The 15,290-nt window shown below is 39.7% G+C and overlaps 1 protein-coding gene across 8 annotated transcripts in view; it reads left to right on the top strand.

Moving 5' to 3' along the window:
• Positions 1-3,597: 3,597 nt before the first annotated feature.
• Positions 3,598-15,290, top strand: part of BCAS3 (BCAS3 microtubule associated cell migration factor) — a 592,158-nt gene continuing 580,465 nt past the window's right edge. For all 8 annotated transcript variants that reach the window (XM_059378918.1, XM_059378915.1, XM_059378916.1 and 5 more), the window contains exons 1-4: positions 3,598-3,681; positions 5,084-5,171; positions 7,672-7,726; positions 14,006-14,081. In XM_059378918.1, the coding sequence (XP_059234901.1) occupies positions 5,101-5,171; positions 7,672-7,726; positions 14,006-14,081 (202 nt within the window). In that variant the 5' untranslated portion in view covers positions 3,598-3,681; positions 5,084-5,100. The remainder of the gene's footprint in view (positions 3,682-5,083; positions 5,172-7,671; positions 7,727-14,005; positions 14,082-15,290) is intronic.

Genomic DNA, 15,290 nt, shown 5'->3' with positions numbered 1-15,290 from the left:
GATTTATTATAATGTTATTATTATAATTGTAGCAACTGGAATAAGACAGAATTCTGGCTCAAAGTCACTCTTTTTTTTTTTTTTTTTAAGATTTTATTTATTTATTTGACAGAGAGAGGGAGATCACAAGTAGGCAGAGAGGCAGGCAGAGAGAGATGGGGTAGCAGGCTCCCCGCTGAACAGAGAGCCCAACACCAGACTCGATCCCAGGACCTCGAGATCGTGACCCGAGCCAAAGGCAGAGGCTTAACCCACTGAGCCACTCAGGCGCCCCTCGAAGTCACTCTTTTACACTGAAAATCAGTTTCCTCGCCGGGACTGCTCAGCCATAAGAACAGATATTGAAAAGTTTCCCCACATCCTAATGCTTTGAAATGACTCATAAGCGGATAATGTGTGCTAAGTACCGTCAAGTTATTTCCACTCAAAAAAATGATCCCTACAAATTTTGTTCGCTCTCTGTTTGAAGTCTCATGAGAGAATTTCACCCATTTTGGTGGAGGAAAAAATGGAGTAATTAATTAGACATGGTTGGTTAATTCATAACTAGAACTAGTTAATTTGGAGAAATTTCTAACTGGTTTTAAGAATTTGAAATTTATTTACTCCTCATAAAAATTCTAGGAGGCTCTGGGTGCCTGGGTGGCTCGGTGGGTTAGGGCCTCTGCCTTCAGCTCCAGTCATGATCTCAGGGTCCTGGATCGGGCCCCGTGTCTGGCTCTCTGCTCCTCGGGGAGCCTGCTTCCCTATCTCTCTCTCTCTGCCTGCCTCTTTGCCTGCTTGTGATCTCTGTCTGTCAAGTGAATAAATGGAATCTTTAAAAAAAATTATAGGAGGCTCATAATAGTCTTTTTACAATTTATAAAGGAAGCAACGAAAGCACAGAAATTCACCCCCCACCAAAATGTATAATGTCATCAGTGTTTATCCTACCCATAAATGTCATCGCTTAGTTGTTCAAGCCCCAAACACAACATAATCCTTGATTCTCTTTTTCCCTTCTATGCTACAACCAACCCAATATCAAGATCTTTCAATTTTCTCTTCCAAAATATTTTGAAGTTGGTTTCTTTTCACCTCTACTGCTTCACTTTGACACCTAGTTCTGGACTGCATCTATGACCTTGTCTACTGAAATAGCTTCTCTACTTGTCCCACTGCTTTCACTCTTGTTCCCTCCCTGACAATAGTTTATTATATGTACAGTTGCTAGATTGGTCTTTTAGAAATGTAAATATGGTTATGATACTTTCTGGTTGAAAGTCCTCCAAAAGATTCCCACACTCGAATAAAAATTGAAACTCCTTATAATTCTGTACAAGACCATTCTCCATCTGGTCACTGCTTAACTCTCCTAACTAGTTGGCTATTGATTTCTACTTATTTCACTTTGCTTAAACCATACTGTTTTTCTCATTCCTCATCAGAATTCATTCCCTTCTTAGGGCCTTGGTACTTGTTCCTTTTATCTGAACTGCTTTTCTCTCAGAGTCGTTTTCTCACGTACTTCAGTAAAGTCTTTGTTCAAATGTCATCTCCTGAGAGGCATTCCCCGGATGAATTAAGCTATCCATTTTTCTGGCTTATTATGTTTTTTTCTATAGCATTTTACACTACTTGAATTTCTCTGTTTATTTCTGTCTTCCCATCAGAATGTAAATTCTCTGGCTGAGGTAAGCACATTTGATTTATTGCTGTACCTCTGGAGCTTAGACACCTCTGACACTTAACAGGTACTCAAATATTTGTTGAATGAATGAATGCATGAACTTGTGTACAAGGATATTCTTTATGATTGTTTGTTTCTTTGTTTTTTCCATGGAGAATGCTTTGTAGAGGAATAGTCAGAGAGCTATGAAGTTTAACAATGCATATGAAATAGCTATGTAAACTGAATAACCTTATAAATAATGCTGGTTATCCCACTTGTGATTATTACCCTCTGGATATCCTCTTTATTCCTGCTCTGGGTCTGGACAACATGAAAACAGTAATTATTTAATTCAAATAAGTCTGAATTTTGAAATATCTGTTGTATTCAGGGCGGTTAAGTGTTAAAAGAGATTCAACAATGTGAAAACTTCAGTCTTCTAATGCCTAGGAAGAATTTAACTTTCTAGTTGGGGAAATTGAGATATGCACAAGGGAACTCCAGGCGATTTCAAATACAACAAAGAAGTAATAGTGGTAGAGAGCAGTAAGAGCAAAAAGAATTTAGCGTGTTGGAAAGATTCTTCCATTAGTGGGTTTAATGTGGGAAGCAAATCTTAAAAGGCTGATGGTGCTTGGAATTTGTGTGCGTAGTGGAAGACAAATGTTCAGAATCTTTTATTAGCCAATATGTTCAAACATTAGCCGGAGAAACAGCACTTTGGGTGTGCTCTATATTGGCACTGATAGGGTGTCAAGAGCAAATGGATGGTTTCTTGGCTATATCTACAGCTACATCCGTATCTCTATTCTCTCTCTCTAGTACCCGATTAACTGCATATTTCGTTGTGGTAGTTTCTCTACTACATTCTCCATTGTGCTTAAAACCTCCTTAGAATTTTTTTTTTTTAAGATTTTATTTATTTATTTTACAGAGATCACAAGTAGTCAGAGAGGCAGGCAGAGAGAGAGAGGGGGAAGCAGGCTCCTGCTGAGCAGAGACCCCGATGTGGGGCTCGATCCCAGGACCCCGAGATCATGACGTGAGCCGAAAGCAGAGGCTTAACCACTGACCCACCCAGGTGCCCCCCTCCTTAGAATTTTTAAAGCCGTTTCAGCCAATTTTTTTACAAACCTCATGCCTATTAAAAAGTCATATCCTCACGGGACTGCCGTATTACTTATGATAATACTTATGAAGTGCTTGAGACTTGCTGAACATTTGTTCAATAAATCAATAAATTTTATCATTATTAAAAAAGAATGTAGCTGACGCAATATCTCTAATGAAATCGCGATCTCTTCCATAGGGGAGATGGAAAGAAATAAAGGAGTCAGGCGGGATCCACCAACCTCGTTCAAATTCACAGGATCATCGGCCGCACCCCTCATTTAGATCAATAACTCCTTGGCTCTAGAGCTGCCCACCTCGCAAGCCGGCCTAGGCTCCCGGAAGATAAACACATCGAAAAGGGCGGGGAAGGAGGCGGGCTCGGAATGGGTGAGTGGCCAGCAGAAAGTGATTGGCAGCTGCCATGTCCACGTGCTTTGAGCTTCGAACTAGCTGTCGCGAGAATTCGATGTAAACAGACCGGTCCCCGGACCTCAGGCTCCCAGCCCGAGACGCTCAGCTGAAGTGCAAAGGAGCCTGCGGCATGATTCTTTTTGATAAAGCCACGTAGGTGTGCTGTCTGCAAAGAAAAACAGACGTGTTTGTAACTCTCCCTACCTGCCTGCGTTCGCAACCGAACCTGACCCCTCGGCATCACCCGAACTTACATACTGTTTTGTTGTCCATGGAGCCCCAGCGGATTGGATAAATTCAGGAGGCGGGTCCGCCTCTTTTCTACTTGCTGGTTGGCGAAGCTGACCTCCAAGGGCGGTGCCCGGCGGTAGACAGTTTCCTTCTGGGATTGGCTAGAAAAGTAGTTCCGCTGAGGCGTGGTAGGAAGTGGTAGCCGTCAATCACAAGGGGAGACTCCAAACAGTGAGCCTTGAGCTGGAGAACAGCGTTTACCGGCGGGGCGGCCGGTGAGAGGGCTGGTGGGGCTGTGGCTTTGGGGAGGCTTGGAGAGGACGAGGGGCAAGCAGCGTGAGCGGAGAGGGCTTGGCTGGCAGAGATTCGACGAGGGAGAGCTAGCGAGAATGGGGGGGGAGGGGAGGAAGGGCAAGGGGCCAGAGGGCGGCCGGGGGCAGCGGTGGCTCCGCGTTGGAGGTTAAGTGGGTAGAGCTGTGTTAGTGTGTCTCAGGAGAGTGGGGCCTGAGGGGCTGGCGAGGGTCGTCCTCAGGGCACAGGCCCATAAAGGACATTTCTTGGGAGGCTGTGCTTCGGGAAATAAAGGGTGGAATGGAAATGGGAGGGCTGAGGAGCTGGTGGTGAAGATACCTGGGCCAGGTGGGGCAAAGGGTGTTTTTGTAGTAGCAGATGAGACTCCACAGTTTGTGAATTTTCAAATACGGTGACAGAATCCTCCCTCCTTAGAAGTGATGGTTTTAGGGGCTTTCAGGATTAGTTCCAGGCTGTGGACTTTCCTGAGCCCTGAAAGAGATGGTTAATATTGCTGTCATTCCTTTTTTAACCTTAACCAAGTACACTCCATACTCTTAAACCTCCCAAGTGATTCAGATGCTTATTGGACATCCAAGGGTCAGGATTCAGTGATGTGACAGGAAAGGATAAGGGGCTTCTAATGTCATATAAGTTTTTATTACTTATTTAGGCTCTGGTGTTTAGGTTACAGTAGCAGGGGGTTGACAAATATGGTTTAAAAACTCGTTAGATTATGACCATGCAGTCCTTTTTTTTTTTTTTGGTAGCTATAATTGGCATATAACATTATATTAGTTCTAGGTGTAAAACATAATGTTTTGATATTTGTACATATTGTGCAATGATCATCACAATAAGTCTAGTTAACATTTATCACTATACATAGTTACAGTATGCAGTCTTGCTCCTAGTTTTCCAACAGTCTTAGTTGGAAGGTATCAATTATTTCACTGTTCCATTTGGTCTCGAAGTATTGTGCCATGTGTGTTTTCACTATTTCAGGATTTTAGTACATTCTCTAATTTTGACTCACAGAGATAGCACATTTGTTTTTATTAAGAGATCTTGTGCTAGACTCTCCATCCCTTACCTTTCTAGATTATGTTAACAGAGGATCAGAAGGTCCAGAAAGAAAGAGTCTTAACTTCTTCTGTGGTTCTAAGGCTTAGTCCAAATAAAAAAAATTCATGATAATTAGAAAACTTCTTTATCTACTTCCTCTCCTAATATCTACCCTTTCTCATGTAATGGGGCTTGCTGGGAAGGTTTCCTACATTTTAGGCATTTTCCATAAGGGATCTCAAGTGGGCAACCATAAACCCTCACTCCTACCCACAACAATAATAATCAATTTTTTTTTCTGTCTCTTTGTGCTGGAAACAGGTTTAGCGAATGAAGCTATGGCTACAGATTCTCCCCGAAGACCCAGTCGTTGTACTGGTGGAGTTGTGGTCCGCCCCCAGGCTGTCACGTAAGCAAATTTCTGATAAGCCTAAAAGCTAAAGAAACTTTGCTCAGAATAGTAACTAATGTTCACGTTTCCTTTTTGAACATCTACTTAATTTTACCTTTACAGGATGATAAATATTGCCAAGACCAAATAAAAGGAGTAATTGGAGGATCAAGTGAATGTTATTCATATTTATAGAGTACATCAAAAGCACTATGCTAAATCCTAAGGAGTAATGTTTTTTTAAACTCCAGTTTCAAAAATTCATGGCTCATTAATTAGATCGATTCAGTGGATCAGGACCATTATTTAAAAAATGAAATGGCATATTATAGAAAATATAGTTGGGAGTATTCTATTGTGACACACACTATTCATATGAACGTATGTTGACCAGATGTTGATGTAAAATGTATCTCTTATCTAGGTCTTAGTCAGAAGGTTTCAAAGTCAGTGTCATAAAGAACATTCTATATTTTAAGCATTTTTTGCCAAAGCCTGCTTATACTTTCTAGGAGCTTATGATCTAATGTGGTTTTAAGAGATGTATACTTGAAATCACTATAATCAATAAAAAAGGTATCAGCAAAACGTGAGAATTGGGAGGAAATATTTTAGTGGGAGTATTTAGTGGGGATATTTTAGTATTTCAGATCCTAAAGGGTTTTATTAAGAAGCTAACATAATGTGCTTTAAAGGCTGAGTAGAGTTTGGGCAATTAGAATCAAAGGAACATTTTAGACAAAGGGAATAAGGTGAGCAGATGTAGGTAGGGCAAGCTCTTTTTATAAATGAAATATAGGGAAGTTGACCTATATAAAGTCGGTTAGGGTGGACAGTGAAGATCCTTCAGTATCTATGTAAGGAGGTGAAACTTTTCTACCTTTTAAAATGTTCATAAGGGAATTGTAGCATTTTATATTATTCCCTTGGGCAGTTTGGCATGTTACATAAAGATTGCCCTCTCAGACTAAGAAAGGTATATGTATAATACAGTATCTTACTATAATACATCTGTTTTTTTTTTCCTCTTGCATTTCCCTGGGCCATACTTCTTTGCTAACTGTGGGCCATGGCAACAAGTTAAACATTTTACTAGCTATGAGTTAGGTACTCTTTCAGGTGAAGAAACCAACGCAGGGAGAAATTAAGTAAATTATCTTCAGGAAAAGCCAAGAAAGGGAACCTGGATCAAACCCAGGCAATTTGTCCCCAGAGTCTATGCATTTAGGCAGTATTCTGTGTTGCCTCACCATATGGTATCCAACTTATATTGCTTTTTATTATTCAATACGTAATTTTAGTGTTTTAAAAAAAATCTTTTATATATTTGTATTCTTTTAACAAATAATGCTCGAGCATCTACTCCATGCCTGAAGTATGGGCTTGTAGATTCTGGAGGTAGAAGGTAAACATGAGAGTTGGAGTCCTTTCTGTAGGACAGTTTACATTCTAGTGGGGGAAACCGTATATAAGAAAAGTGATTACAGACTCTGATCAGTGCCTGGTGTGCTATGATACAGAATGATAGTGAGGAGTCTGACTTCAGGCTGTCAGGAAAGTCCTTTCTGAGAAGGTAATGCTTAAGCTGGAGAAATGAAAGGGATGGAAAAGCATGGAAAGGAATCTAGGCAGAAAGAAAGCTGGCGTAAAGGTCGTGACTGAAAGAGCTTGGTGTATTCTAGGAATGGAAGTTGCAGATGATGGAAGCAGAGTGAGGAGAGTGGCAAAAAAATGAGCGGGGAGAGGCAGGCCTAATCAAATTGTTGTGTGCGTGTTTTTTGTTTTTATTCGGCCTAATCAGTTTTTGTAGCTATTGGAGGCATATTGCTTTTTTATTGGATTTAGAATAACTCATAGGAGTTTCTTCAAATGTAATTTTTCACATGGAATGAAATGAATTTGATTTGGTATTTTGAAGAATTTTTTTTCCCACTTGCTGACATCCATATGCTTCCATTTAAAATCTCTCCGTGACCTTAACAGTATCATTTTTCTTAACTTTTATGTGTTTTAATATTTTCCCATGTCTTGTCTATGGCAAAAATTCTTTTTTTTGGACTTCTTAGTATCTCCTAATACCTGCCCTGCACCTGCAGCAAAATGCAGATTGATTTTGCTATATACAGGTAAGGGACTAGGTGCTAACCAATTTAAAGAGAAGGTCACTAAGGACTGAGTCATCAGCCACAGTTCTTCTTGCTCTGACTGGGGAATTCTTTTGCTTTGACTCAAGAGGAAGATCCTGTCTTAGCCTTGTGTCATCACAAGTTAGAATCTGTATGTCAAATTAAGAGAGCATGACTTTTAAGAAGAGATGCTGTTTAAAAAGATTAATATCTCATCTCCATTTCATTTAATAACATTATACAAAGAAACTGGAAAGCAAGTTAACAGAATTATTGGTTGATGAGATATTTTAAAATATTGTGAGTAACTTTCTTAAGGCTTAGAGAAAGAGCTTTTCCATGTTTTGTTTTAAGATGTCAGGATCAATTTTATCCATTTCACCTTTTTTCAGGGAGCAGTCCTACATGGAAAGTGTTGTGACTTTTCTACAGGACGTTGTGCCACAGGTAAGTAAGTAAGAAATATAGTAGGTTTTACCATTGGCCAGGGATATTCTGAAATGTTCTCTTTCCTAAGCTTGACACTGGTATCATGAATTTCAGAAAGATTTTAAACGTTTTAACATCCTGAGCATTGGTAGGGTAGAACTATACATGTTAGTATTACAAGTGCCTTAGTTTTGCATTGTTTGTGGCACAATTATTCCTCAAGACTTGCTCTCCTAAGAGGAATCAAGGTGAGATGTTAGTTGAGAGCTGGGACTCGGGAATCTCTAGTTGGGTTCTATTTCCAGAATCTTCCTCTTACCCTAGTTAAATGTTGCCTGTCTGAAATGATCAAAGCAAAGTCTATACTTTGCATTTCATTAACTACAGATTATATTGGCTAAATACTATACTGAGCACAAATCTACATGTCTTTCATGGTGAGCAGTATCTTTATGCCAAGTGGGATATGCTTTGTTACTCTAACTTACAAGAGAAGTTGTCTCTATATAAATGTAAGAATAAAGAATGAGAACAACCCTCCTGGGGTCATACCTAGTGCACTGTTGCCCAGATTTAACATGAGTATCACTTGGCACATGTGTTAAAAATAATCGTTTCCAGGCCCCGTCCCAGAGAGTTTGACTCAGTGGAATCGAGGTGGCATCCAGTAACTTGTGTGTGTGTGTAGTGAGAGCCTCTGGGGATTCTTGTGAAACAGTGGCCGTGGGAAGCTCTGTTCTGTGGGACGACTGAAAGGAAAGGTATTTTCTGCTTATGGTGATGTCAGTGTTTCCTGACTGCCAGGCTATTTGTAACCACACAGTTGAAAAAAGGAATTCGTAGATCCAGTGTCCCAGCCTTATGACAGCAATCTAGAAAAGTCTAAAATCCAGATTTCAGTTATATTATGTAAGTTGTATTTATCAAATAAGGGAAAGTATCAGGGAATGTTGATACTCCTTTATGATGTTCATGGAAATGGGTCACAATGACAAGGTCCTTGGGCATGTAAAGGATAATAAATGCTTTCCTATTTGGAGGAACTTGGTTACTAAAGGAAGTCAAATTGCTGAAACAAGCAGAGCTTACAGCAGCATTTCAGTAAGTGTTATACATGATAGTATAGACCTAATATGTACTTGCTAAGAGAACGCGTAGCAAAGAAAGAGTGAAAGAGTCAAATTCTCTCTCTTTTTTTTTAAAGAATTTATTTATTTATTTGACAGAGGGAGATCACAAGTAGGCAGAGAGGCATGCAGAGAGGAGGAAGCAGACTCCCCACTGAGCAGAGAGCCTGATGTGGGGCTCGATCCCAGGATCCTGAGACCATAACCTAAGCTGAAGGCAGAGACTTAACCCACTGAGCCATCCAGGTACCCCGAAAGAGTCAAATTCTAAAGGACATTGGAAATAGCAGTTGAAATGAATGGAAAGGTTAGGTATTGGATGTTGGAAGGAGCTGGTTAGCCGGGTATGGTAGGCAACAGAGTTGCTGTCCAAGAGCATCTTGGACTGTGCTCGGAATGGCAGTTCTAGAGAGTAACCTGGGGCTGAAATCCAAACTGGTGTCTCTAATCTGCTCTTTCTCTTAAGCCCTGAGCCCTGGCATCAGGTTGGTTCCAAGGAAAGGGCATTTAAAAATTTTTGTAATTTGCCTACTCCTAGAGTGCCTTCTTATCACATTTTTACAAAGGCACCTTTTGTGTTAGTGGAAACCCTGCGTGGCAAGCAGTTTTTATTGGCGGGAGGAAAGAGGCTGTGGTCAGAGGCTTTGAGGGAATAGCTTGAGAGTTTGCTGGAGAAACAAGAATACCAGATTGACTAATAGATGGGAAATAGGGGAATGTTAAAATTGATAGGGTAAAAATGCTGGAGGGTAGAGGATTAATTTAGAAAAAAAGATTAATTTAGTTTTTTGAGCATTAGACATTTGGAAGGAGATAATCTCTGTAATTGCTTATGAAGATTTAGATCAGAGTAGCAACTATGGAAGTGAAGTTGTAGTCCTAGATCTAAGAATTAGAATATTCATTCAAGAAATGTATGTTATGCAGGTCATTATATTCTGTTTACCCTGGAAATAAAGCAAAAATTCAGGCAACAGACATTTACTTGAGCATCCACTATGGGTTGGGCACTGTGTTAAGTTGAAGGGATACCTGATTCCTTTCTGTAAGGCTTTATGGTCTTGTGCAGCAGTTAGCAAACTTTCTGTGAAGGGCCAAATAAGCTTTGCAGTTCATATAATACATGTTACAACTACTTGACACTGCTTTTTATGTAAAGGAAAAGGCATGGCTCTATTAAAATAAAACTTTATTTGGGATGCCTAGGTGGCTCAGTGGGTTAAGTGTCTGTCTTCAGCTCAGGTCATGATCTCGAGGTCCTGGGATTGAGCCCCACATTAGGCTCCCTCTCCCACTCTCCCTGTTTGTGTTCCTTCTCTTGCTGTCTCTCTCTCTGTCAAATATAATAAAATCTTTAAAAACAAAATAAAACTTTATTTATATACACAGGTGGTGGGCCAGATTTGGTGACCTATGGAAAATAGGAAAATTATATTTTTTGTTGATGTTGTGTTCCAACGCCTATTCTGGAAATCTTCAAATTCCAGGAGGCTAGGAATTGTCTTCTGAGTTCCCAAATACCCAGAAAAGGGAGAAAATGTGTTGTTAGACTGGTGTCCGCTTCTTCAGCTATTATAGATAGAGTGAATTTCCATTGTATTTAACAGGTGTTATTGATGGCTGTAGATGCTCTTAGCTGTGCTCTTTGATCTAATAATTTTACTTCTGAAAATCTTTTAAATAATAATTCAGCAAGGAAGAAAGGTAAAGCTCAGAACTTTTCAGTGTATGTGTGTCAAAAGTCTCCATTTTCAGTATAAAAAATTGTAGCCAGCCCAGATGTCAATAGAAGTCAAGCAAATTATGGTATGTGATCCCTATAGAATAATTTGCTATAACTAGAAATTATGCTTCTTGACACAATGGGTGTTATTTTCCGTACAGTGAAAAAAATGAAATACATAAACACAATATGTAAATATAGCATATCTACAATGATCGTGTCTTTAAAGTTCAATGTAAAAAAATAAAGTTCAGGGGGTGCCTGGGTGGCTCAGTGGCTTAAAGCCTCTGCCTTCAGCCTGGGCCATGATCTCAGGGTCCTGGGATTGAGCCCCGCATCAGGCTCTCTGCTCAGCAGGGAGCCTGCTTCCCTTCCTCTCTCTCTGCCTACTTGTGATGTCTCTCTGTCAAATAAATAAATAAATAAAATATTAAAAAAAATAAAGTTCAGCAATAACTTTATGCTTATGAAAGTGTGTATGTGTTAGGAACCTGTTATATTCTAAACCTTATATATATCCTTTATAGGATAAAACGACAAATAAATAAATAAATCCTGTCAATAATGGGGTGGAAGTTTTGATTCTAAGAGGGCTAAAGTAGTTGGATGTTGGTTGAAGAAGGAAGGCTAATGATTGGGGCTGGAATGTGGGGGAAATCTTCAGGGTAGTAGTACACTGACCTCTGTTAAGATACCAAATGAAAGCTAGATGGGCACTGGGTTGAGTATGTGCCTCACTGAGAATAAAATACCCACATGTGCCTTCTCCATGGGAACGTTCAGGAAGGTACACACGAAACAGTGCTCAGCTACCTCAGTCAGCTTCACAGAATCTTCTCAAGAAGGCTTAGTAGAGAACACAAAGGAAAGAAGAAAACTTGAAGACATGGCAAAAGCATACAAGGCTTGTTTTGAAAGTCTTGTTTTCCCCCGAAAGGGGAAAAAAAAGAAGTTCAAAAATCCCAGTGTAGTGAAAGACCTCATTCAACTTTGTTTTGCTCAGCATATCACTCAGAAATCAAAGGAGAGCATCCTGCAAATGTTGCAAAGGAATTGGGAGAAGGTTGACTAATGCCACAGGTGATAAGCAGCCTTATAATCTGCTATACTGAAGAAAACTTTGAAAAATGTTACTGCTTTACCAGATTAAAGGAGAGCATGATGTGGGGGAAAAAATTGCTTAAATGCACTGTGCTATTCAAGATTAGATGCTGGAACAGAGAAAGGACATTAGTGGAAAAACTGATGAAATCCAAATAAAGTCTGAGGCTTAATTAATAGTAATACATCAATATCAGTGACATGGTTTTGACAAATGTACCATAGCAAGGTCAGGTTTGTTAGATAGTTAACATTAGGGGAAACTGGCTGAGGGGTATCTGAGAACTCTGTACTATATTTAATAATCTAAAATTATTCCAAAATATAAAGCTTATTTTTTATTTTTTTAAAGATTTTATTTATTTGAGAGAGAGAGCGCACTCGAGTGAGAGTGGTCACACAAGTAGGGGTGGGTGTTGGGGGTATGAGTGGAGGGAAGAGGGAGAGGGAGAAGCATATTTCTCGCTGAGCAGGGAGCCTGATGCAGGGCTCAATCCCAGGACTCTGGATTGAGATTATGACCTGATCCTAAGGCTTAACTGACTGAGCCACCCATGTGTCCCTAAAGTTTATTTTTTAAAAAGATTTTATTTATTTGAGAGAGAGCCAATGGGAGAGAGAGAGAGAGAGAGCACAAGCAGAGGGGAAGGATAGAGGAAGAGGGAGAAGCATACTCCCCATCTAGCAGGGAGCCAGGACCCTGAGATCATGACCTGAGCCAAAGGCAGACCCTTAATGGACTGAGCTGCCCAGGCGCCCTCCTAAAGTTTATTTTTAAAAGTATTTTCAAGGTTGAAAAGACCAAGCCCAAAGAAGAGGAAGGAAATGAGGATGAGGTGGCCGAAGATAAAGTTGATGAATTAGTTGGTTCTAGCGTAGGCTTTCCTCTTCTCCAAAGAAATTGACTGCCCTATACACATCTCATCTTTTTTTAAAAAAAGACAATAAAATTGTAAGGATTTGTAAGATAATTTCTGTTGTATAGTAAATCTATTAAAGTAGTTGTCTTTTAGTAGTATTTTCATTGTAGATGAGTTTCAGTTATACAAGTTAATAGCTTTTATGATACAGTACAGGGGCTGTAAATTGGCATGGAAATTTAAAGCAGGCTATGTATAATACAAATTATATGTGGGATGGTAGTTTTTATATGCTTTTGGATAGCTTGTGTTAAAGCATTGTTTTGTGAACTGAGTACAACTTTATAATTTGAAATATTGCAGGTCTATATTGACATTCTATTTTTTTAAAGATTTTATTTATTTATTTGAGATACCGAGATCACAAGTAGGCAGAGAGGTAGGCAGAGAGAGAGGGGAAAGCAGGCTCCCTGCTGAGCAGAGAGCCCTTTGTGGGGCTGGATCCCAGGATCCTGGGATCATGACCTGAGCAGAAGGCAAAGGCTTAACCCACTGAGCCACCCAGGTACCCCTATTTTGACATTCTAAATGCTTATAAATATATACAATCTTTGAAACTTTTAAATAGAAACATTTGCTTTATGAAAAAATGACTCCCTTTGAATACTGATGGATACCATTGACACTTTTCCTATGATTTCGTGGCAGTTTATGCTTATCTTTGTGAACCCTGCAGGCCTGCAGAAACCAGGTAATAGGTTGAGTCTAGAATCCAGACAAAAGACTGAAAAAGTAATACTGTACTTTTTTTTCCCCCACCCCCAACTCTGGCCTTTGTCTTCCACCTGAAACTGAAGGCAAGCTGGAAGAAATATTTTTGAAAATTCTCGGTAGTGTGTAATTACCTGATCATAAACACCTGGGGCTAAATAGATACATGTGGTAGTTTTATTTCTTAAGCCTTCTTATTTGTTGGCTAATGTAGGGGATGATTTACTTTTTTTTTTTTTAAGATTTTATTTATTTGACAGAGAGATCACAAGCAGGCAGAGAGGCAGACAGAGAGAGAGGGAGAATACCCCGCTGAGCAGAGAGCCTGATGTGGGGCTCGATCCCAGGACCCTGAGATCATGACCTGAGCCGAAGGCAGTGGCTTAACCCACTGAGCCACCCAGGCGCCCCGGGGATGATTTACTTTTTGAGTTCCTTTGCATTATAGTGATACTTCCTAGTAGGCTGTGATTATTTTATTTTAGGTTTCTGCAATTCCTTAGTAAGTTAAATTCCTTTAACCAAGATTATCAGACTCCTGGATAACTTTCTTTAGTAGTAAAAATGTTACAAAATGTGTTGGTTCCCAAGATGTTGGATTGGTGGAATTGGAGAGGGGTAAGTTTGGCTTTATTTAAGTTGCTTTGTGTCTTGAACATCAGTAATATTAGAGCTGTAAAAAATTTTTATTCAGACATTTCTGTTTACTCTGCAGGCTTACAGTGGAACACCTCTAACAGAAGAAAAGGAGAAGATAGTCTGGGTCAGATTTGAAAATGCAGATTTAAATGGTATGGTTTTACTTTTTTGGGGACATATAAATTAAATGTTTGAGGTTGACCTCATTCCAAAATGAGAACTCTTACTTTAGTCAGATTACTTTCTCTTACAGTAACTTTTTAGTTTTCTTTTTTTTTTTTTTAAAGGTTTTATTTATTTATTTGACAGAGAGAAATCACAAGTAGATAGAGAGGCAGGCAGAGAGAGAGAGAGGGAAGCAGGCTCTCTGCTGAGCAGAGAGCCCGATGCGGGACTCGATCCCAGGACGCTGAGATCATGACCTGAGCCGAAGGCAGCGGCTTAACCCACTGAGCCACCCAGGCGCCCCAACTTTTTAGTTTTCAAAACAAATGCATTTTTAATTTAAAAAGTAACATAATCACGCTATAGAAAGTTCATTAGAACTGATATTGTGTAAGTCTGGAAGTAACAGTTACATATAGTGGCTAACTTTAAACTTTAGGACATAAAGATTTCTTAGAAAAGAAGGTATTAATTCAAATTTGATCAGATGTTATAGGATATACCTACATAATTATCATTACTGTTGATTGTCGTAGCCTTTAGTTAATGTTTCCTGCATAGAATTTATGTCTGGATTTTTTTCCCCAAAATACATTCCTACATTCCATTTCATGGCCTCTTCATGCTCTGTTTTGCAAGGTGGCTGCCCCTTGTCAGTTTCCCAGGGTACCTAGTCTGTTTTCTTCTGCTGAGTTTGGGAGGCACTGGTGAGAAATTGAATGAGAGGATGGAAGAAAGGGAAGAGTACTCACACCTCTCCCCTCTCTGTTAGTGGCTGCATTTCCTTTGTGGTTCTGGCTTCTTCTAGGTAGCTCTACTGTTGTTCTAGCTTCAGCCAGGTGACCCAGCACCATGCACTCCTGTGTCTCCCTAGCCTAAGCATGGTCATGGCTTCCTGCTGCTGCCAATGAAATAGGTAGCCTCATGGTTCCTTTTTTGGTCTCTCAGCTATTCCATCATGTGTGTAACCATTTGTCTTCATTAAATCCCAAGTATGAACACACCGAGTTATTTTCATTTGCTAGCTGGATTTTGGCAGATATCATACTCTTGAGTCTTCATCTCCTCTAACAGTTTAAAAATGTAGTGCTGTATATATAGATAGATTTTAAAGTTACTGTCCAGGAGGGAGAGGTTAAGTTGCACTTCTGCAAACTGGCTTCTTTTGAATTTTGGATTCTTTATTAATGGTTCAC

This window comes from Mustela nigripes, chromosome 16 (assembly GCF_022355385.1).
Source record: "Mustela nigripes isolate SB6536 chromosome 16, MUSNIG.SB6536, whole genome shotgun sequence".
NCBI classification, from domain to species: Eukaryota; Metazoa; Chordata; class Mammalia; order Carnivora; family Mustelidae; genus Mustela; species Mustela nigripes.
The sequence above is the reverse complement of the archived record's forward strand: the minus strand, read 5'-3'. Positions and strand labels throughout refer to the sequence as shown.